The 25,671-nt window shown below is 38.6% G+C and overlaps 1 protein-coding gene across 2 annotated transcripts in view; it reads left to right on the forward strand.

Moving 5' to 3' along the window:
• The first annotated feature begins 291 nt into the window (after nucleotides 1-291).
• Nucleotides 292-25,671, forward strand: part of LOC128734840 (cytosolic purine 5'-nucleotidase) — an 83,464-nt gene continuing 58,084 nt past the window's right edge. The window contains exons 1-2 of one of the 2 annotated variants that reach the window (XM_053829222.1): nucleotides 292-511; nucleotides 12,145-12,433. In XM_053829222.1, the coding sequence (XP_053685197.1) occupies nucleotides 12,321-12,433 (113 nt within the window). In that variant the 5' untranslated portion in view covers nucleotides 292-511; nucleotides 12,145-12,320. Of the gene's footprint in view, nucleotides 512-12,144; nucleotides 12,434-22,816; nucleotides 23,548-25,671 lie in introns of those variants that run through there. The other variant, XM_053829214.1, reaches the window with a different exon arrangement.

Consider the following 25,671-nt stretch of genomic DNA (forward strand, 5'->3'; position numbering starts at 1 on the left):
TCCTCCTGCTGTTTTCAACTAGGCAGTAAGTAAATTCGTCATCATATTTTCGGCTTTGCAAATTGCGTGTGTTCTTTCGGTGAAAATTCCGTAAAAGCTGTTCGATTACTTTGCAAACAACGCGAGTTTCGGTAGTGTAGTTGAAACGTGCCTCTTGTTACGACGCTGTTCAGGAAAATCTCGTCAATTTCAATGTGAAATCCTTGAAAAAAGTGCTTCAATTTTCCCTTCCTGTAGTGTATATAGAATATCGGTTTTTTCCTTTCTGTGTGTTGATGTGTAAATTGCTGAACGAAGGAAATCATTCCGACTCCGGCACTGCTTCGACCGCTTCGTTCTTCATCTTCATCACGCATCCTCTCGTCCGCTCCTTCGCTGCTCCAGCTGTTCCTTCATCACCCGCCTCCGCCGCACTCGAACTGGTCGTCGGTAGTAGCAGCAGTAAAACAGCCGGTCAGACGCCATCATCAGCACCTTTTGAACAGCAGCAGCGGTTCGCCACTGATAGCAGGTTGGTGTATTTTTCTTTTTTCTTTCTGTCGAGAAATTGCCTATATTTAGAGAGCAGTGATGGAAAAATTGATTTTTGTTTTCTGATGAAAATCTGCGGAAAATTTTTCGGAGCAATAAATAGCATCGCATATAGGGTGTCTGTGGTGCTGCCGTCTCACAACGGAACGCAATTTGGGGACCCATTTTCGATGAGAATGAATTGTCAATTAGGATTCACAGTAGGAATATAAACAAGATGAATGGATTTTATTTCAACATTTGAATATGATTGACAGTGCAATTTGTCTTTTCCCTTTTGTAGATGATTTATAAACCTTTCCGTGTCAGCGGCTATAACAATAATAAAAATCCATATTTTCAACGGAAGGACCATGCTTGAAGCTGCCAACAATTTTAATTCTACACCTGAATCTACGTGCTATTTCGAAGACGTTCCGTTCGAATCGGACGCCCAGTAAAAATATTTGTATCGGATACATCTCGACGTGATAGGTCTGTACCGATCCGTAAGCTAAATGGAATATATACCTACGTTGAATGACGGTTCTTTTTTTTCTACTCACAGTCTATTTTTGTGTTCATACCTACTTGAACTCTTACTAAAATGATATACGATGGCACTTCGGAAGCCGCATGTCGTCTATTCACGCTTCCTGATTTTTGTTTGGTGATTATTTTGGCATTTTCATTTTGCGAACAAAGAAGACATTCACATTTGCGCATGGGTTATTCATAGATTTAATTTGCAGGAACGGTTCATCAAGATGCCTGGTTTAATATTCATATGAAATACCTTGTCTCGCTTTGGGAGACAACGCTTGTTTATCGTGCAGTTTCTTGGATGAATAACTCTATGCTATTAAATAGAAGAAACTAGTAACCCAATAGAAATGCAATAACAAGGAGAAATATTTCCCAGACTATGATTTTACAATCTCTTCTTCAAACATTACCTTGAAGACTAGACTTTTCGACGCTCAAGTTGTGTATGTCACTAGACAGTGTAAACTGTGTAGACTTAGGGAACTGTATTTGTATTTTAAACTCTACCTTTCCAAATTCATGAGATGATGTGAAATGTCTCTAAAAATCATGACTGATTTCGTTTGCGAGTTTCTATTTTATCTAACAGATCGTCAATCTATATAATCGATCAATGGTTCCGCAGGGAGGCCACTTCGGACCATTACTTCTTTATTGTCTACTATGTTTTTTGTAACTCCACTAGGGGGCACACTATTGAACGTAATTGTTTTCACGCTGAACAATTCATGCGTTGATAGCTTGCCATCGAAAAGAAACACAAAGCTCAACCAATAACTGTGTGTCACCTTACATTGTTGGCTCGGCAAAAGCGGCCAATTCTAAGTCACGTAATTGACAAATCAACTAGGCCGAACGGTGCTTTACGTTGTAGTCGCAATCAACAGACGACAGAATGGCAAACTTTTCCACAGTGCGATAGGTACTCTTGATGGATTTTTGATTCTGATTTATTGCAGTTACAAGAAACGCAGAAGCAACCGCGTGACTAGAAAAGTTGTTCATTCTATTCACTGAATGGTCGTTTGTGGCCTTCTGTTTTTTAGTAAGTTCTAATTGAGCTGGGACCTTACCTAAGTGTGCTCCGGAAGAAAAAATGATATAATATTGCAAACAGCAAATTTTTCGTTACCGAGTGGTATCGGAAACGCAAAGCTTCTACTTTCAGCGATTCTCACGTTTGTTTACTTTATTCGCACACATCTGACGAAAATTATCCCACTTGAGAACATTTCGTAAACAAAGGAATGAACAGCTTTTCAAGATAGTGAGAACCTTTTTTCCGCAAGAGAAATACAAAAACTTATACATATTTGGATTAATTACGTGTGCGGCAAACTGTTCATAAACAAACTTTTATTTTAAACAAGCAAATATTCAAAAATATACTTCGAATTCGTAATGGTTTATTAGTTTTTTTTAATTTACAGTATTTATTATAAAATTTGCCATAAGACATATCTGCTTTAGACGAAATTAATTTCACTCTTTTTTCCAGATTCAAATCAATCTCAATGTGTCACTTCCGAGCGAATTACACGAAGAGTTAACCATCGCGATTAACTTGCGATATAGTCTTGCAAATGTCATTGAATTTCACTTTCGCCTCCGGTAAGATGATTGAGAATTTAAAATGGTGATTCAATTAACTCTGCTTATTTTTAAAAGCTTCTCATAAATATAATGTTTTCTGTTTCTTCTCACACTGGCTGTCCCAAATTTCACAAAACATTTGTGGTACAGTGGTCAGTGACAAACATCAATAAAACTACCAACCTAAACTAAAGCATAGCTTATTCATGTTCATGTACGAAATTCAATACCTTTCATTGTGGTATGGAATTTGGTACAGTCTATACTTGGGTCTGTCTATCTTTCAGAAATGTAACACTTTAACCCGTTTCATTAACTTATTTACCAGGGAAAAGCAATTGAAAATATTTTCTAGTTTTTACTTGCTACAGGATGTAAACAAATAAACTTTCTCCTCTTTCACTTACACTAGCTTCCGGACGATTTGATTTATATCAACTTCAGTACTAATAGTACTAACTTCATAGAATTGAGCAAAAACCTAACCAAAAGCCAATTGCTATTCCGAAAGCACACATCAAATTTGTACTATCACTAGTTTGTTTCATGAAGTTTGATTCCTAACATAATACATAAATACGCCATTCGGCACTTCAATTCATACCGACACGACGCACGCGGCCCGTCGCGTCGGTCGTCAAAGCCAAACTTTTTCCCTGGACCTGGAAGTGAATTCCCATCACGTCCTAATTGGGAAATCCACTTCGTAGCCGCTAGCTAGCTGGCTGGCTGGTTGACTGCTAAAGTTAGCAGAGCTTTTTCCGCCGCAACTTCTCGATTGATTGAGCGACTGTGTGTGTGTGCGTCTGTGACATTTTGTTCTAACTAAAATCAGAACATTCCGTGGCACATGTTCGACATACTAAATCAATGTGTAATAGGGATAATTTAGTGTAGAAGAATTTCTACTACTTGTTCGACATGCTTAATCAATATATATTGGGGATAAAACAGGGGAGCGGGTCGGACTTTTTCCGTTAATTTGTACTTACGTACGAGTATATTTCCATTAGCAGTCCAGTGCTTGGTCAGATTGGTTACAGCATTGGTTCCTTCGTTGAGTGTCTCTAAGAAATGTGAAGATTTAAAAAAACAAACATTTTCCTTTTAGTTCTACTATCTATTTATTATTCTAATAATGTGTACCAAAGGCATTGGTAGGTATGCTATCAGCAAAGTTGCCAAAATTTTTACGAAATCATTATTTAGAATTTAAAAATATGTTAAATTTATAAATTATCTGAACAATAATAATGGCTAACTCACGCAAACGTACCGCGTATCGAAGTGTCACAAAAACGAAACATAACTCGATCGTTTCGCGTTTCGGTTCACGTACATTCCTCCAGCATATGTTTACAAATAACTGCACAATCTACTGAATGTACTGAATATCAAATTATTACCAAAAAATGGAACGGTTCGTACAAAATACCTCGAACGTTCTGATAATAGAACATTAATGTTTTTTAAAAAGGGGAATCATCGTTCTCCTGTAAGTGTAGGACGCTAAACAATACTATCCTGAGGTCCCTCCGATGACACAGGGGCTTGGTGTAGGCCTACAGCTTCTGTGGCTCGAATAGAACGTTCCTCACAATCGTGTGCAAGATTTAGAGTTTGGTGCAGGCCTTACAAGCTATCCGTAAAAAAATACCAGTGCAGGAAACATGGAACTGCAAGTCTCTCAATTTTCTGGTAAGTACCCGCATTCTTTCCAACCTATTGAGGGCCCGCAAGTTCGAAATTGTAGCGTTGCAAGATGTACGCTGGAAGAGCTCGACGGTATAATCGTATAAACACGAAGGGACGACAATACACACTAGCTGGGTACAGCTTTTATTGCAATGAACAACATGCAAAGGATCATGATTGGGTGGTGACCAATCGACAGCCAGGTGTACAAGTTGAGGATTGGAGGCCGTTTCTTCAACATTAGCATTATCAATGTGCATAGCCCTCAGCTAGGAAGTGACGAGAACGATAAGGACGCTTTTCACGAGCAGCTTGAGCATGAATACGACAACTAACCAAGGCTTGCGACTTCAACGCTCATGTTGGTCGGGAGGAAGAAATCCAACCAGTTATTGGAAAGTTCAGCGTAACACCCGCTTACGAACGAAAACGGCCATCGACTCACTGGCAATTCACCGTCTCCAAAAATATAACGAAGTATCTACTTCCAGCATAGCCATATCGGTACACCTGGAGATCACCACAACAGACCGACTCGCAGATCGGCCACGTTTTAATTGGTCTCCCAAGCGCGAAAATCGCTTCTGACCACTACCTTGTGATGGTTAAAGTGTGCCAAAGACTTTCCGTTGTTACCAACATTCGGTACCGTCGCCCACCACGGTACAAGCTGAAACGACTCAAGTTACCAGAAATCACTACTGAGTACGCACAATACCTTGTGGCAGTGCTGCCGGGTGAGGGGGATCGAAACGAAGTCCCTCTCGAGGACGGCTGGAATAACGTTAAAACAGCCATCAATAGCGCAGCGGACGCTGCCGTTGGTTTCACTAAAAGGAGTCGGCGTAACGACATCGAGACTAGACGAGAAGATTGCAGCTCGGGCCTCGATACTGCAGCAGGGGACCCGTCAAAACGTGGCACGATATAGACAAAAACGAAAACAACAAACCCAGTTTTTTTCGGAATAAGAAGAGCCGTCTGGCAGAAATGGAGTGTGAGGACATGGAATAGCTGTTTTGTTCTCAGGAAACGCGAAAATTCTACAAGAAACTGAACATGTTCTGCAAAGAGTTTTTTCTGCGAACCGAAACATGTCGGAATAAAGACGAAGGGATCTTGTCGGATAAACGTGATGTGACCGCAGGTTGGAAGCAGTACTACAGTGAGCAGAGCCGTAGCGTGACATTGTGGCGCCCTTGGTGAAAATCCATTTTGGCGCCCCTTGTTTCCAAGATCAGTATTTCTTCCAAGTTTATCATTTCTTCGTATTCGCCCTTTATCCAATATTTTGCCACTTAACGTATGTATAGAAAAATTTCGGATCTCGGATGGCGATGAAAAAAATACAAGAGATAATGCAATGAAACAAATTGTCCATAAATCCTACGTTTATTAAGGCTTCTATAAAAATGCTTTGATGCCCTGCCAGATTAATGATGATAAAGCACAGGTTAGGCAGATGATTGTTTAGTGTTGGAGAAAATATGAAAAAGTAGCACGTGCTTCATATACGTACAGGAAAAGCAATCAAAGCGGTCGGGGATTTCGTCACAACGTTTGTTTTGGTGATAATCATTTGCAGAGTTCAAACTTCAAATCCACTCAAAATTCCACTGGATGCAAAAAAATACCGTCTACTTCTACTTTGAAAGGAAACTCTCTGGGCCGATCGGAAGGTTCCACAATACCGGAATTATTTTTTGGAAATACTCGCACGCCGTCCTGGACGGATTCGTTTACCATGTTGCGTCAACGTTTCTACCGTGAGCTGAAGGGATTACGGCCAATCGGTAGTGCTCATTCATTTACCAGGCCAGCAGCCGCGGTAACCGATTTCAAACTGTGGAGATGTAACTTCGTGAAGGACTTCCAATTTTATCATGACCGCGCAACATACTTCAATGAAAAAGTTGATCCGTTTTCAACGCACATGTTCAATCAAGAAGGAAAAAAAGTGGAGAACTCTCCGAAACAAATTCTCACTGACGTTTACTTTTAGAAACATGAAATGTTCCCGGCTACCAAGGCAGTTTAATAACTTCATGGAAGAAAATGTTAAAAAAGTGAGGTAGAATTGAAGGATTTTTTGGTTTCGAGCGCTATTAGATAAAGACTACAAAATCGGAGGTTTCCAATATCTTTATGGCAGCTGTTCGCGAGACTATCAATTATCATCTGAAAAATAATGTCCAAGGAAGTGACTTTATGGACTCACTGGTCCAGATAAGATTTCCAGACGAACATAAAAGTGGTGGATACCTGGTAGCTTTCAGTAAGACAGCAGCTTAGGCATTAATATAGAATTAACGGCTGTGAGACAAGCTCGACATTGTTGACCTGGACGCTCTTCGAAGTAGCAGTGAATCAAGAAATTCAAACGAGGAGACGCCAACACGTAAGGAGGTATTTGGAAAACACAGTGAATAAATGACTCGAAAATCATTTGAAGATGCTCCCTCAGTTTCACAAAATCAGCAGAAAGCAAAAATACACTCAGCTTGTAATCACTTTTTCCACCCAGCTAGCATTTTTATATGTATAAAAAAGTTAAAAATCAGCATTACGTACATATGTACATGCTAATAAATCGTATTTGATGCTGCAAAACTGGCATATTCGTACTATTTTGGAGGCGATATACGTGATGAGGAATAAATATACGCGTTTCAGCTATATAAGTAATTATATACCGTGAACGTACCATATTCTGCGCAGCTCCTAATTCTGCGCATTTTTCTTTATATATGTATTTTTCAACATTGTGCATAACTATGGCCATTGTGTTATTTTTTTATAAATCTCTGTTGAATATTACGCCATTATTCACAAAAGGGCCATAATATTTGACAGCGAAATAAATTAAAGTGAAACTGAAAGTATTTTATATGTCAGAAAACAACGTCGTTAGCGCCAACGCTAAAACTGTTCTTCTAGAAAATTAACAAAATAATGATCGAAATTCTTTGCAATGATCAAATTACCCAGCATAATTAGAAAGAATAATTAGTTTTAGTCATGTTTTAGGCAAAAAGAGTGATTGCATGCCTTGTTTTCGTTGGAAAAATGCGATGCAGTAGTGCGCAGATTTAGGCACAGATTTTTTATTCATGTTCCAAATTCTGCGCAGTAATGTAACCTATGAAGAAATCGCGAAAAAATACGCAACTTCTCCCAAATGGCTGAGGTATAGAGGTATATAAATTCAAGTAGAACCTTTAACTTGCATTGATTAGAATCCTGTGCAGTGTCTCGGGGTCCGAACCTACGAGCGATAATTCATGAAACCATGTCTTCTGATTTTTTTTGACAGTCGAACTTCATTGAGCTGTCAGGGAGTGGGGAAGTGGTTTCTATATGAAAACACAATTGTTAATATTAGTCTAAAGTATAATGTTCAGTATAGAGAAAACCCGAATGAACTCGCCCTTCACGTTATCGACAATAAAATATTTAAAATAAGCCATCCCAAATGATAAAAATGTTCCTGTGCCACCTGGACAGCACAAGAAGGCCAGATCATGGATTTAATCATGGTAATGGCTAATGTCGGATTTTTGATGTGCTTTCAGCGTATAAAGACATAAACTACATGGTATGAATGTTTATTGTTACTTTTTAGGTGCGCAGAATTAGGAACAAACATGCGCAGAATTAGGAACATGGGCAAGAGAGTGCGCAGAATTAGGCACCGTGGATAAGTTTACAAAACGCAAGATATACTCAATTGTTGGTCGACTTTTAATTCCCATGTTTTTTACCATATATTATAGACCGTAGCACTACATGTTGCTGCTATCAACGTTATCAATTTAACTCTAGAATACTTATAATAGCGGAGGAATCATAAAAATGTCTTAACTGCGCAGAATATGGTACGTTCACGGTACGATAATATCGGATTAAACCCGGCTCGCTCTGTGCTGCTATCCGATTCTGTGCTAAATATCGTATGTGTGGCAGTCATTAAATACGACAGAAAATCAACTTGGGCGCACTTTATTAGGCATTAGTTACGATTCCGAGTTTATTAAGAGATGTTCACGATAATTTTTGTACTTTGATATACGAGTTAGTGCTGGCTGGGCTTGCCTTGAATAGTTTTTTCTGACATTATATAAAAAATCCATCCAAAAAAAGACCTTTTACTGCCAATTAATCAAATATTTCCATATTTAGTTAAGAAACACATAACAGCGTTCGACGTTCGAACTGTTTACTATGTTTTCGTTACCAATATATTTATACCCCCTTTTCCTCCTAACCTGTCTATCTATTGTCGTTGCTGCCAGATGGCTTTACGGCGGTTCACTGAAAGCTTCCTAGTGACCAACCAAAAGATAGACGTCAGTATATTATTCAACTCTTTCGTGGCCTTGGTGGTCAGCTCCTTCTCGATTTTGGTCACAAATTATTGGAGTAAATGCTCGGTTTGAGCTTCGCTTAAATATTTTTGATTGGGCAGTTGGGAAACGTTCGGATAGTTGGTGATCGTCGGTACAACGTTTATCTTCAGCCGGTTCATCTCCTCTAGTGATCTCTTGTCATGATGGACCAAGGCTAGAGCCGACCAAAAGACTTGCTCTTTCTGGGATACTTATTGATGAAGACGGCAACATCCGGTAGATACTTCGTACTGTATCTTCGTATCTCCTTGTTCACCGTAAACTCCGAAAAAACAACATCGGCTTGAACATTCTCTTCTCGCTGATCGTCAGCCACAGAAGGATCTTCTTTGTGATGTGAAGATTTTCTTGACGTCATCACTTATTTTCTTGCTGGGGGATGTAAAGTACTCGGTCCTCTGCCAGTCGTTGCCGCTCAACGTCAACGTACTTTTCGTCACTCATTATGAACGCGACATTGTGCTTCGTCGGAAAGATGTTTTTCACCAGCACCTTAAGCCGTGGATGATTGCATGCTATTCAGACATAATCAGCATTGACTGACGCTTTCGCAAAAAAAATGTCCATTTTGGCCCAGTACTTCACTGTTTAACCGGTTGCTCCGACCTCCCGGCCCAAGACGCGGAACTGTGAGAGCACCTTGTTCTCGATCTTCAGCTTCTGATGTACGTTACGGTCGGGCAGCACTATCGGGTGGCCGGAACCAGATTTCCGTTCAACGCTTTCGCCTATCTCGCGGGGAATGACTTTTTGCCAGATTCGATTTATTCAGCAGATACGAAGTGGTTCACTATATGTACAACTTTTTCATTACGGGGTGAAGCTGGCAGTACGAACAAAACATCGAGCGTAATTATTCAACTTTTTGCCATGGCTGTTGCATGCAAATCGACTGGTAACGTGGCATGAAAATTCGCTCAGCCTAGCGTTTATGTTGCATATGTTATTGCTAATGGTTTACTGAAACGCATGTCTTTTTGCGCCCTCAAGAGCTAGCGCCCTTGGCGGGGGCCAATTAGGCCAACCGCACGCTACGCGCTAACAGTGAGTACCTGAATGGCGCAGAAATGGAATACCACATTACCACGGATAGCATGGGTAAAGACTACATCAATACGGCGAATGATGGTGATGTGCCGATGCCGACCCCCATAATAGGTGAAGTGATCGAAGCCATCAAGCAGTCCAAGAACAACAAGGCAGCTGGCAAGGATGGCATCGCAGCGGAGCTTATCAAGACGGGCCCGGATACGCTGGCTACCTATCTGTACCGGCTGATAGTCAGGATTTGGGAAACAGATCAGCTACCGAAGGAGTGGAAGGAGGGAATAAGAGAAAAATCTTTGTTTTACGACGTTTAACCCTTTATAAGGCAGTGGCAACTATATTGCCATCAAAAAAAATTTTTTATTTTACTTCTATAATTATATTGATGTCATTATAGACGCAAAACAAATATTTTTCGTCGGTGGCAATATAATTGCCACGGCCTTATAAAGGGTTAATTCAGGAAATATGAACTTTTTTGAAAGAAGCGAGGAAAGAAAGAACAAAGAATAGCGGGAAATTTCCAAGTTTTCAGAAAAAATGGGAGTCCTCCAATTTTTCTATTATTTTCATTAATTAATCTATAAACTATGCGTATAAATTTATGATACATTGTATGAAATTTCTAAGGCGTTTGGGCCATTTTGTATGATAACTTTGAAAAATAACAATAGCGAGCGCTGAATTAACAATACTTGTCGAGCGAGAAGCAAACGATGCCCGCGATTACGCTAGCGAGAATGAAAAGCGTAGCATCTAACATTTATACCACTGACGCAAGCGTACGACAAGCTACCGCCGCAGCCGGTGATGTGTGCATACATTCTGCCAGCTACATACTCGCGAGCGCACAGCTTCGTAGCATCTTTCTGCACAGCTCTCTCATGAGGCTAACACCTCGTGAGCAGCTGTCAGTTCATAAGGGTTAGTGGCAACACCAGGATGTATGGATATAGATTTTGCATTACTTTTTCTCTTCTAGTTCATCTTACGCCCTCGCTTACACACGCGGGTAAGAGTGGAAGCCCTCACGAGCGATCGGTATCTGCTGCTTGAGTTACAATGACGAGCGAGAGCAACGACCATGGGCGATTGCTAAGCATACACTCACAAAAACTTGTCGCAATGCATGAAAAAATAAAAGTGAGAGTTCGAAACAGATGCTCATTCCGGCGTACTCATATGAACAAGAACACGTGTGTGAGAGCATTAGACCACACAAGTGCGGGTTTCGCAACACTGTACTTGTTTTCTTCATCGTATGCAAAAATAAGGCAATGAAATGTATTAAAAAAATTAATTTTTTGTGATGAATTTGTCACTTTTAATTCTATCACTTTGATGTCTTCTGAAAAGTTTCTCTATTTTATGAAAACTTTCTATCAATATTGGAAATATAGAGAATAAGAGGGTATTGCTGCCGACAAAATATAAAATATCTTTTTTGTTTCAAGCCTAACGCCTTCGCTGGTTTAGAAACATATGTAGATAATATTGTTTTAGGAAACTTCACTGAAGACATAACGTTACTAGCTGTCAAGGGAAAAAAGTTATGATTGGATGACGCAATAAAGCAGGAAATACCTTACATGGCATACTTGGAATGCCTTGGAAAATCGTTCTAAAACAAAAATATCATAATTTTAATAATAATTTGGAACAAATCAGTTCTGGACTAACTTTTAGTGACCCAGAAAAATTAGAACACTTGTACCCGATACTAGCAAGGCGTCTCCATCAATTTAAAATAAAAAGTAGACGCATGGTTGTTCACCACCTTACCGTATCGGACGTTCTTGTAAGAAACATCCTCAGGAAATTATTTAATTTTTAAAATTATTAACGTTAGTAAATTAAAGGGGAATTTTAAACATCTTTTAAAACAATTCAATTGCTCGCTAAAATCAAATGTTGTTCCAAACTTCAACTTTTTCAAATGAATTAGGACGTATTAGATAACAAGAACAGGAAGAAAAAAATAGATAAACGAAGACTGGAGCGAAAATTGAAATAGAAACACCTAGCAATTATTCCAAAAAAATTGGAAACGAATCTTATAGCTTAATAGTAAGTATAATTCTCTTGTCTAGATGCTTGAAATTAGCCAAGAAAATACTTTTTTCAAGCCACCGTGACATCCTCACCCACAGCTGTATAACGGTATTTCAATGTTTCAATCAACTAATCCTTCATCTATCTTATCAAAGTTCCCCCAATGAGTGTGTATTCAGAGCACCGTTTTTTTGAAATCGATCACAGCATCGATAGCAAAAGTGTAACTCATACAAATCAAAATATGCTAATTCACGGTTTCCATCCCATCTCGTTTGCGTCTCCTCATCCACAGCATCATCAATCATCGTCTGCACGAGCCGACGCAGCTTCAGCTGCTCTATCACCGCCAGCAACCCCATCTGGTGGAAAATTTTAACTAAACGACCACTTAATCAGTCACCACCGGTGGTGCTTCACCAGGGGCAACGACGCCACCACTACTGGCAGCAAACGGATTCGGCGGCAGACATGTACTTTGAAGGAATGGAACTTCCCTCGCCGCAGCCCACCGGAGGCGAGGCCGTCTATCCGTCCTCCGGTGACCCGTACGTTAAGAAATACTACCGCAAAGCGGAGCACAGGTGAGTGCGGCTCGAGCCCTAAATCCTTTTTTTTTTTTGCTCCCTATCTCTTACACGTAAGAATTATTTCGTTTTGGCAAATGAATGGGATTTGGGCCATCCGTGCTTCGGAGGGAGGAAAGTTCGATGCCATCTTCATTTTTCTTTCCGCTTTTTTTTTGTCGGAGTGCGTATTTCTTCCGAGCTTGGGAAAAAAGATTAATCTGCAGGTAAATCCAACCTGTCCGACACTTTTGGAGAGTTTGATGAAAAAAGTTTCGAGTCATGCTTTTGCCGGTCGAGGGTAACTTTAATTAATTTAGTGAACGTACTTAGGTCGGATAGTGATTTTAATTACTTAGAAGAGCAATAATTATTTTAATGTGATCGTTTGCATTTATAATTCAAAATGATTTTCGTAGCATAGAATTGTTATAGAAACACAAACACACACCTTTCGATGGATTTCTGAATACTATAGCAAACTTTGAATCGACCCAATGACAAAAAGCGTCTTCTTTTCGATGCTAATTGATTTGTTCTGTCATAGATTTCAATCATAAATCATTTTGATTGAATCAGATTAACTCGGTCAGCTCCAAAAATAGTATTTTGAATTTCACTCTGCGTTGTCGCCTCAAAGCTTCAAACTTCCAGCCTTCTGCCTTGAAATTTTTACCCATGATTGAAAGCTATTTCTCTTCACAAAAATACGAAATATTAATTCTGATCAGATATAATCTGACTGCCTGACTGACTGGCACTGTAGAATAGAGATGATAGTACTGCCAATTATCTACCGTACCAAAATCTAAAGACTTTGGGATGCTGTCATACTTTTGTAACTTTTTACTCCGTTCTTCAAATCTGCTAGAGCTGGTTAAAAAATTAATTAGCCGAACTTTTTGCCTTACGCTTCTCTTCTAACGAAGTAAATTCTCCAAGAAGAATGCTGTCCGTCCGGCTTCGTTCTCCGTTCCGTTCCGAACCTGTCGCATTTATCCACGCAGGACGTCGCGTCGTCAGATTAAACCTTCTCACCGATAAGGCAGGCGAAGTAAATTTTTATCTTGCTGCGACATCTTTCTACGGTACAGTTCTCCGGTACGTCTGCTGCGGAGAAAGATTGTATCAAGTATGCCTCAATGATGGAAAAAAAAAACCGAGAAAAGTTTTTCAACAATTAAATAGTTTGCTTCCCTGGTGTAGAACGTTGTTGTTAAATGATGATGCTATCTTTCTGAACATCATAAGAGTAGGATACAGAGTTCCATTTGTTTGATCAAACAACTTCCGTCGTCGTTCGTCGTTCAACTTTATTAAATTTGACTAAAATTTCCGAATTGAATTAAATTACGCAAATCGCAGCTGAAAGTCAACAACTTCACCTGACGATCTATTAGCATCCAAATGATTTGTTTGTTATGTTGATTCTCTTGATTTTTCGAGATTATCCTGCAGCGATAATAATGTGTGTACATTACTGGCGGTAGCTCTGAACCTCTGTTTATTCACGAATTGTATTTGATTTGCATTCGTAATGTGCTTTTAGCTGCAGTACTCACCTTTGAAACAGCTGATATTGAACGTGGGTCTTTTTACATTCCGGTTGCTTTCCTTTTTTCCTATTGTTTCTGTTCTGCTTTCAAAGTATGTTTCAAACCTAAAATATTTACACGGATTGTCAAATTCAGCTACTGCAGCTTCGCAGAACAACCAAAAAAAAATCTAGAAAGATCGGGCCCAAGCTTATCTTATATTTACCCCCTCCAGATAGTCCTAAATATCGTCTGATACAACCATACCTATGATATTGACTTGTCATCCACATTCCGGCATGCTAGAAACTGAAAAAACCGTAGACAGTGTACTCTTAATTGAGTTTCAGGATAGAACGTTCTTTTATACTGACATATTCGAGTAGCCTTGTGTAAAATTTCCCCTAAGAACCATCACACAAAAGAGCCTTACTTGCATAACGTCGATCTCAATTAAATACAAAACAAATCTTGCTACTGTTCATAGCTTTATGGTATTTTTTTTAAATTATTATTAACTTTCAATTCATGGCTTTAGCCCTCGTAGCGATTCATGCTCGAAACTAACAGCGCCACAGCACACCTCGAATCTAGTCGTCGTCGTCTTCGTCGTCGTCGTCGGTGCATCGCCGATGCATATATGTTGTGGAAGCAAATCTCCATAACATAACCTAAGCCAAGCATCTGACTGACGTCATGACGAGCGCTTGCAGTCAGAGTCAGTTGCAGTGGAACATTTTTCGTTTCATTTTGCCAGTCAGTCAGTGCAGTAAAACAAACGGCGACGACCGACCGACCGACGACGCGACGTATGTAGGTATCTCGTTACCATGGGAAGGTTGCACAATTCCAAATGCCAAACAACAACAAAACAACAGATAGGGATGGGATGATGCGGAGCAGGCCTGTAGCTAGTAGTTGGAGGCCAGCTGAAATCTATAAACAAACAAAACTGAGCCGTGTGACTTTGACTATGCGCATGGGAAGAAATAGAAGAATTCCGACTCCACTATCGGTTGACAGTTCAGGGGAGAAGTTTATAAATTTTTCCACTGTATGTGGCTGGGAAAAGATTTGCAGGTTGATAAATTTGTACATACCACTTTGACAATTGATGATTTGTGATTTAAACTGGATCTTAACTTCTATGCAAAGCGACAAATTATGCAAACATCTTAAAAAAACACCATATATTATAGTATATTCAAGATAAATCTAACAATTAACGACGGTAAATAGTTGGTAATTAGTTATTCGGCCATATCTCCGGAACGGCAAATAATACTGCCATGAAACTTTTACCACTACATTATTAGGTGTTGACAAAAATTGCAATTGGAAATAAAACAAATTGGTTGAAATTTTTCCATTTGGTTAGGTACTTCCTAATGAAACAAGCCGGATGAATAACACATTGCTTGTTTTCTTTGTTGTCTTCTTATTTCTATTTATGCAGAAAATTCTCTACTTCAAAATTTGCTGCTCCATTCTACTCCCTACTCCCTAAGCCATACGCCCTATTAGGAAACCATTGTTCACACCTAATGTTCGCAACTCAGTTCGCTTGACTAAATCGTGCGCCGCCTTGAATTCTGTGAGCGGATGATGAATTTACTCAATGGGTTAAATTCTCCAAATTTATCAACAATCTATCCTAAAGTGAAGATTTGATCGCTTGTGGAACAGCAATCTTTAAGACCGCTTTGGTATATACGTCAACTCTATGTCATGGGAATGTCTAAGCATAATTTTAAAATGACAATACGAGCTAAATCAATAAATTCATTAGTTTGATAATCCGACTGTTTTCCAATCATTTTGAATACTTTTTTCCTGTTTTTTTTCTCAAAAGTTACAAAGGAATCCGGTTTCTTAACATATTTCCGCAATAATGCTATCGCCGAGCCCAATAAGTTTCAATCAGTAGTTCCTTGACTCCATAGGGCTTGTGCCAGGTTAGCGTCTTCTACGCGTAATGCACTGATGTCAAATCCGTCCAAAACAGTACTGAAAATCAGCTCCCATTGGGTCAGTTGACAAGAATTGCTTGCTACACCATAGCCTTTCTGCCGAATTATTCCGTAAAAATTGATTTATCAGTACCGTCAATACTTTGGGCATCACGAACGGTATAGAATTGCTCACCCGAAGAGTCTTGTAGTCAAATTCAAGTTTTATTATACACTAGCTGACCCGACAAACTTCGTATTGCCACAAATTAAATTATGTTGTACAAAAATCGTGAATCTCGGATGACCTTTGTCACAATCTCGAGTTTTGCAAGTTTCTGAGGAGTTCAACCTTAGATGATTCATTTTGGCAATTACTTATCAATGAAAGCATGGGTAGTTTAATATACAAATTTGCTATTTTTCCTAACAGTAAAGTAGAAAATAACTCCCCACATTGCTTAGCCAGATCAAATAAAGCAGATAGCAATATTCGCCGTGATTGTACAATATTTCGCCAAATACCATTTCGCGAAAACCCTTACGCGGAATGTACCATTTTACGGACAACCTTTTCGTGGAAAGTACCATTTCGCAGGAGTGATCCTCTTCTTACTCGCTATCGCTCGTTCTTACCCAACTGAAGGAAAGTAATAGAAGTCTGTAGATCAAGGAAAACAAATATACCTAGACAGTGGTGATTTCTGCGGGGGGGCTGCCGTCTCTTAAATGGAGGAAGGGTCCTAATTCACCAAACAAAAAATTCTTGCCTCCAAAAACCCCCATATGCCAAATTTGATTCAATTTGCTTGATTAGTTCTCGAGATATAAGGAAATTTGTATTTCATTTGTATGGTAGTCCCCCTTCTTAAGAGGGGAGGGACCCTAATTCATCATAGAAAAAATTCTTGCCTCCGAAACCCGATCAGGAGAGCATAACAAAAGTATAACTGATCCTGTTATTTTATGTCCGATTTTTTGCTAACAACGGCTGTTATAAATTAGCCACTGTTAGTGGTTAAAATAACTTAAATTCTTACAAAACTGCTTAGCAGTGATAGCAAATATATAACAAAGTTTGTTATGTTTTGAACAAAATTATAACAAAATTTGTTACGATATTTGCAACAAATTTTGTTATAATTTCGTTAAAATATAGCAGAAACTTCTTTACCTCTGCCTGCTATATTGACATTTTCCCGGCCTATTGTCAAAAATAGTACAACTATTTTATCGGGAACATTTACAAATAGCCACAGAAAAAGATTTTCACACATTTTTTCAACTCCAAAAACCGCTCCCTTTCACTAGGAATTGAACTCACGACATACCGCACACGATGCCATCGTCTTAACCACTGTATCAGAACTACTTTTGAATGAAGGTAGCTTAAATGCTCATATGATTTGACCGATAGCTTATTTTGGGTTGTCAGTTTTTGCTGTCCCGACTGTCTATAAATAGATTTCTTTTGGTACGAGCCCGTGATCAAGAAGGAGAAATCGAATCCGTTTTATCAGTGTTGCAAAGTTTTGACAGTGTTGCACGATGTGCTTTCAAATATACCAAAAAATAAATTGAAGTGAACCTGGCCGTTCAAACTTTTTTTAAATGAGTTTTATATTTCAGGTTTTGATTCTATAGATGTTATTGCAGATTTTGGTAGGAACCAACCACAGTAAAGATTAAAAACAATTATAAACCTAATTATTTTAGTTATGCGTGGAAGAAAATATTTCTCAATTATACGAGGTCTTGTTAATAAAGGATTGGAGAAAACATTTGTTGCTTTTAAATTTTGTAAACAAGACGTAAAACGAGAAAAAACTAAAACATTTTATTTTATCGTTATTTATTTTTTTCATAATGTATTTGCTCCATTACGTTTTGCTCCAAGCATCTACCAACAAAATAAAAGTTTGAGAGATTTTCTTTTTAATACTAATACAATGCTATGGTCGTAGCTTTAAATGAAAAAAAAACTCTAGTTTGCTCATATTTAAGATTCCACAACAATTCAAAAATAACTCTTTCGTTTATTAAAACAAAGGTTTCTTTCAATTCGTTGTTAGAACCTAATAAAGTGCAGAAAATACATAAAAGATGGCTTAACAGGAGCGGTATTTTGCATCGAGTACATTTCTAACTGCAATAGTTTATGTTTTCATTTTATACATTTGCTGTTGTCGGATGCTTAAAAAATTGTTATCTTTGGATCAAACAAAAAAGTCTAGAATTGACGACAAAATTTTCTAATGCACTGAAACTGAACATACAATAGGATTTAGATTGCAATTTGCAATTGCATTTGAAATTAGACACGAAATTTCACTTTGAATTTCATTTGAAATTGCATGTCAAATGGACATGGTATTGGATTTGATATTGGACCAAAATTTAAACTTGAAATTGGACATTAAATTCGATTTAAATTTAGAATTCAACTTGAATTCAAAATAAACATGAAATTTGACCTGAAATAGGACTTAAAATTGAACTTGAAACTTTACTTGAAGTTAGGCTGGTATTGCTTGTAAAGTTTGGCTTGAAATCAGATTTGAAATTACACATAAAATTTGCGTTAAATTTTATAGAACAGGTATGGCACGTGCCCCAGTGTGTGTCCCGGGCACACCAGTGATGATATGTAACATTTTTAGTAGTGGCCAAAGCCCTATTGCTCCTGTATAACTCAATGAGTATAACTATCAGAATCTGTTACAAACTTGAAACTTTTGTTTTCACTTCCTGATCAGTTTATTTCCGATTTGTAACACAATGTGTTATAAATATTAGAATGTGTTATCAATTTGATGTTATCTTATTATGTCCTCCTGATCGGGAAACCCTCACTTGCCAAATTTGGTTCTATTTGCTTGATTAGTTCGCGAGTTATGAGGAAATTTGTATTTCATTTGTATGGGAGCCCCCCTCCCCCACTATTAAAAGGGGAAGGGGTCAGAATTCACCATAGAAAAAAATCCTGCCTCCTAAAACCCCCACATGCCAAATTTGGTTTCATTTGCTTGATTAGTTCTCGAGATATGAGCAAATTTGTATTTCATTTGTATGGGAGCCCCCTCTCTTAAAGGCGGGAGAGGTCATAATTCATCATAGAAAAAATTCTTGCCTCCAAAAACCCCCACATGCCAAATTTGATTCCATTTGCTTGATTAGTTTTCGAGTTATGAGGAAATTTGTATTTCATTTGTTTGGGAGCTTCCTCTCTTGAAGGAGGAAGAGGTCATAATTCCCCTCCTAAGAGGGGAGTGGTCTCAATTCACCATAGAAAAAAATCTTGTCTTTTGAAACAATCACATGCCAAATTTTGCTCCATTTGCTTGGTTAGTTCTCGCGTTATGCAGAAATTTGTATTTCATTTATATGGGAGCCCCCCTCCTAGTGGAGAGATAGTTCCCTAACCATCATAAGAACCTTCTCCGGTCCCAAAAACCCCTACATAAAAACTTTCACGCCGATCGGTTCGGTAGTTTTCGATTCTATAAGGAACATAGGGACAGGCAGACAGAAATTTGTGTTTCATTTGTATGGCAGCCGCCCCCCCCTCGTAGTGGGAGAGGAGTCTCTAACAATCATAAGAACCTTCCTCGGCCCCAAAAACCCTTACATGCACATTTTCATGCCGACCGGTTCAATAGTTTTCGATTCTTTAAGGAACATACGGACAGACAGACAGAAATTTGTGTTTCATTTGTATGGCAGCCCCCCCCCCCCCCCCTCTTAGTGGGGGAGGGGTCTCTAACCATCATAAGAACCGATCATCATCATCAACCGATTCTATATGGAACATACGGACAGAACGACAGACAGACAGAAATCCATGTTTATAGCAATAGATAGGGGGTTATATACAGTTAGGAGGCTTAAAAAATGGATTTTTCTAGAGAAATCCCTTTAACTGATCAAAGTGAAAATTTGTATACATCTTACATTAGCTTTTGGCGACATTTTAACATATTTTGTTTTTGAAAAACGTTATTTAAATAGTTGCTATAGTTAATCTCCTGGAATTCTTCTAAAATAAGGCGACATTTTAACATATTTTGTTTTTGAAAAACGTTATTTAAATAGTTGCTATAGTTAATCTCCTGGAATTCTTCTAAAATAAGGCGTCCTGCGATGAGCACGACGGTATGGTCCTGCGGTGGTATGTTGCTGCTTCGTCTTAATTGCCTAGTTCCGTCCTATTCAACACAAATTATTAAAAATATCCGCGATTTTTATGACACAGAATGCAAAATTAGTTATTCCCTAATATTTTAGTTTGTTACCTCTCATACGCAATCAATCAAAGTGAGCTGAGATCTATTTAAATGCTTTTTTTCATTAAAGAATTCCTAGCAGCCAACGTTTTTTCGTGCGGTGAAGAAGAAAATGTCGGACGATGAAAAATTTGGTGGGCGGATTTTAAAACGGTACGACGAATTTAAGATATAAAGTCAGTTACGTAATTTCAATCAAATGCTTTATTAATCGCTTTTTAGTGAATTCAAAGGGCATGGATCGGAATGTAACTGTGTTTGAGTCAAATCAGCAGCAGAGCTTTTGGAGCATTCATTAAATCCACCCAAGAAATGATGAAAATTAGAGTGGCTTTGCTTACTACGACGGGAATTAGAAATAAACCCTATCTATAGAATGATCGAATGATTTAGCAATATAATCATTTCTGACGAATTGGTGGCTTGCTGAACATAAAAAATAGATTTTTGGCATAAATTTTACTCTCAAATTGCCCATAAAATAAGAAATTTTAATCGGTGGGGAAAACTCTTCGATTAATCTGTACAATATGTACTTAGAACACTTGTGTTAAAATTTGAAATGATTCGGTTCAGCTGTTTTCGAGAAATCTTGCCCACCGACTTTAAAAACACGGTTTTGAGAAACACGCTTTTAAAGTTTCGTTCAATCGCTCTGACACATCGTTACAAATATGCGTATAACTTCGTTAATATTTGCCGGATCGGCATGAAATTTTCTCTGTGCATACTTAAATATATGTACACTACGATCATGAAATAAACAGAAAATCGAATTTTCGAAAACTCTAACTGTATAACCCCCTAAAAGTACTTCATAATCACGAAAAAATTACAAAAAAAACAACTAACCAAACTAAAAACCAACAACAAAAACATGCCCAACAGCACTTTGCTTATTATTTCATTGCCATTCCTAGCTGAATTACGATTAAGACGATTAGAGCAAAACATTGCATGTGCTGACCACTTGGTATTCGAGTACAAAATCGTGATAATCTTGTTTTTAACTCCATGCTGCCTTGTAATCGCTGGTCGGTAGCCTATTATGAAGATAATACAGCCGACGACTGGGTGTTTACAGTTTACCTACCAGCTCCCTAGGGCATTTTGATGCAAAAATGCATTCAATTACTAGCTGTAGGAATAGTATAAATGAAATAAAATCAAAACTGGTAGTTTGCCAAAATCATTGCCATAGTCCATTGGAAAGTTTACTTCCTGAACTAAGCCATCGTATTCTTGAAATAACATGTAGTACTTATTTGATTCAATCCAAAAATAGAAATAATGAATTCGAAATAATTCACCCAGAAACAAAGTAGTTTAATGAGTGAATCACCAGTCATCGCAGTTGCAATTCTAATGCAGTTGTAGGACAAATAGAAGTATGTATCAATAACTCAGTTGTTTTGTTTGACATCTACTGGTAGCGTTTGCAGACACAGTTTACACAATTATCTTCGCATGGATTGTTCCGTTAGGCACTGAACTGAACAGGGCCAATATTCGGGGCCTGCATGCTGTACCTCTGCCTATGTGACCACCGTCATGTAGAACTGCGTTGATTCAACAGAGTCAAATCCGGTTCATTTTTGCTCCTCTCTACTGTGCTGCTGCTTGATTTCTGTTCGACACTTTGTTTTTCGACGGAATTAACATGTGATGAGCGCGCGTTAGTTAGTTAGTTTGCATGCCATTGCATTGCAACCATTAGGCCATTGCACAGCGGCAGTTGTTTACCCATCGCTATCAGCAGTAAATATCACAAAACACTGTGCACCGTGGCGAAAACTATGCTCTTCGGACTGATAAGCTGAACGCGGGATAGTAGTGTTTCATACGGAAATTGTTCAACAGTTTGTCAATTTTCTAAGCGCGAATCCCATATTCATTGCTATGTTTGCCACCAGACAGCATTGGATTGTGCATCGAAGTCAACAAAAATTGAATCTAATCGATGTATCGATGATGCAATGAAAATTCCAACAGCAAATAACCTGTTTATGTAGTGCATAAATCCACCATGCCATTATTGCCACGAATCAGCGTTAGTCGGATGCAATGGCTAATGAAAATTTCCATAATTGAGAGAACTGAAACTTTCATGCGTAGTAAAGAATGTCAAAAATAGAGCGTCACTAAAAATTCCTTTTACAAATCGTTATTATACTGCTTATAAAAATTTCAACGCTTGTAAGACTAGTTTCATGTCGGTAAAGTGTTCGCTACTTGTCAAGATTATAGGCTCAGCTGAAACTGACAGCATGCATGCACCCATCCATCCACCCATCGACAGCGCGTTTCTTTTTGTTGGTTTGTTTTGAATCCGAAACCTTGCGTTGCGACGACGCTCTAGTTTGTGTACACGGACGGATGCAAACTTCACCAAGACGCATAACCGACGTCGCGTCGTTTCACCAGTATTACAGTTTACAGTTGCTCGTAGGACTGTACACAAAGCAGGCAATGGTTTTGATTTGCCAGCACTAGGCTAGCTGCTGGCTGGTAAATCGCATCACTACATTCATATATGTATGAACGACGACGACGACGATGACGACGCAACGGTTGGTTGAATCAAGGCACCTTCCAAGTCAAGACCCCGAACCGACAGTAACTCACCGTCCGCGAAGTAAGAAACAACAAAGCTTTCCAGAAGAGTATCGTCGTTTACAACACTGAACTGCATCGCCGCGTGTCTTCTCTCCCTTTGCCTGCTTGCTGGCTTTTAGATTAGCGAATCGTGTTTTTTCATTCATTCAGTGAAATCGTTGAACCGTACCTGCCACGCATCCCAGCACCCCTGCCAGCCCTGGTAGCGTTTGATTTTTCGCGTACAAACAAACCCTCTTGGGGTGCATCGTCGTCGTATACGCGGACGCGTGAAATTGTGTTGGTTTCACTTGTAAGAATTTGGGTTACCCAAGTTGAGTGACGTAGGGACTTTTGTTTCAAGGCGAAGATAGTGCGTACAACGGCTTCAAGTTAATTTTATTTCAACTGCTTGAAGGGCGCCTACTCTATCAATAAAGTGCCATTATGCCCGAGCTATCTCAGGATCAGTTCGAAGCGAAGCTTCCCCACAAACCACCGGCAACGGTGGAAGAGCTGCGTACCCGCGCTAACTCCGGTGGAGCGGCCAGTTTTGAGTCTTCCCGTAGACGGCTCAGTCTGCTGAAGCAAACCAATGGGGAAGGCTCCCAATCTGCTACATCCCACGAAGCGGAACGGCAGAGCACGGGGGGTGCAACTGCTGGACGGCGTCCTCGCAAAAGCAGCGTCACCTTCCAGGAAGAGCCCAGATTGCTCCATAGCGAAAGTTTCATTCATGACATCGGATACAAGCGAGACATCAGGAAGCGGTAGGTACCTGCAAGGGATAGAGGGTTGTGTGTTGCGTGTTATTATTTTGGGATTTATGACAAACTGTTTACGGTTGAAAGGTTCTCTATTTGGTGCTATTTGTTATAGCAGTTCTAACAGCCACTTTGTCATATCGTTCAATAGGCCTTTATGATTTAGTTGATAGCTGCACAAAACAAAGCAATCAAATTAGTCGATTTTCGGTGAAAATTGAGTCGACAAAGTCAGCCCAAAATTAGTCAAGGTTATCCGTCATTAGTAATTAATTTATTAGTGCACTGTTAATCAATACTACAGAGTAATTAGGGTTGCTTGTCAGTAGAATAAACCCCCTAAAATTAACAAACTTTGATTTCTGGCAATTTAATAATTTCAAATTCAGTTTAAATTCGTCTCATTTCCTTCAATCACCATTCGAAAGTATTTATGAAATGCATCGTAGCTGGCAGGCAATGCTCCCTGGGGCACATCGTCTCAAATAGTAATCAAAAATTGTTTAAATATGACCTTTTGTGCTTTCAATATTATTTAATATACACAGTAACGACACGATTTTGTCACCCCCATGAGGAAATTAGGGGTGACAAAAACGGGACTGACAAAATCGGGTATTTTTTCAATTTTTATGTTTTTGCAGATAACTTAGGACAAACTACACATATTCCATTCTGATCGCTTTTAGCGAATTTCGCACTCCCTTCTACTTCTCTGTGGACATTTGACATCTTTCCCAGATGTTCCGAGAAATTTCTCAACGTAAAAAGCTCTTTCTTATGGTATGAACGATTCTTTGATTAATCCCCCTAGAAGTAAGATAGAAGATTTATTTTTTAAGTGGTAAGAGATAGAGCAAAATAATGTTCTACAAATTTTTTGAGAAGATTATTATAAAGCACTTTGCCAAAGAAAGCAACCTTCCAGCTATTATAGTTGTAAAGTTAATCAACAACTTTTGCGAAAACTCCACGATAATCAACTTTTTGAACATAATTCTTTCCACAGTGTTTTCACACGTTTGGCATGTTTGACAATGATTTTCAAACAGTCAAATTACATACCTCTCTAGAGTATAGTAACTTGCTATCGTCAATATTTGAGAATAAAATTCAAAATTTCTCTTAAAAATCATGATATTTTCAATAGCAATAACTCCCAAATATGCAAAAACTTGCAAGCCATTCATTACCCATGTGAAAGTACAACAAAAATACTACAAAATGCTAAACAAATTAACCTGACCCTGCACGACTCTCTACCAAAACACTTGCATTGAAAGTTGTTACTTGGTGGACTTTAATATAGCGTAACTCAAAAACAGTGTTATCCCGATCAAGCGAGTGTCCGAAATAATTAATGAAAATGTGTAATCCAAGCAACATAGAAAAATATTTCCATCAAGAGATCTCCGAAGGAATCTCAGAAAAAAATCAATTGAAAAATGGGAAAGAGATGGAGAGATACTGTTGTCGGCGCCAAACATCTTGAAGGAGCCTAGTGACCCGAACAGGTAGGTGTTAGTTCTCACAAACGTCTCAAACTTTAGCTAACGCTTTGTTGTTGTTATTATAATCACTACTACTGTTACTGCAATATCAAAAGAAATTCAATCTCAATTATACTACTGCTACCCACGCATTTTTTCTTCCTTCACTGAGAATTTAATCACTCCGTCCGCAATTTCGTTTATTTGCACGGTTCGGTGCAGGTTTCGGACTCTGGTCGCACGAACTATATTTAACAAAGTTGCTTATTTTAATGTGTTTTGCAACTTTCCTGAAGGCATCTTTTTTTGATTAGTGAGATTTTTTGAAATTTTTTCTTTTCGATATTGTCTCTTTTTGGTAGACTTTTTACATGGAAAATAATTGACTTATGTTTGGAAAGTATAGATTCGGTTTTCACGATTAAATTTCGACTCTCAAAACGCTTAATTTTTTTTGCTTGATTAAAAAAATCTCATTGTAGTATTATGAAAAAGTAAATATTGCGCCAGCTCCGCCTAACAATGATTGGCCTCAACCGCGCACCAATCAATTTTCCAACACAAACAACCATAAAAGAACCAATATAAAGACAAATCTCGAACCTTCAGTGGTTATCAACCTATCAGGGCTCGACCAATG

The sequence above is a fragment of the Sabethes cyaneus genome, chromosome 1 (assembly GCF_943734655.1).
Source record: "Sabethes cyaneus chromosome 1, idSabCyanKW18_F2, whole genome shotgun sequence".
Lineage (NCBI taxonomy): Eukaryota > Metazoa > Arthropoda > Insecta > Diptera > Culicidae > Sabethes > Sabethes cyaneus.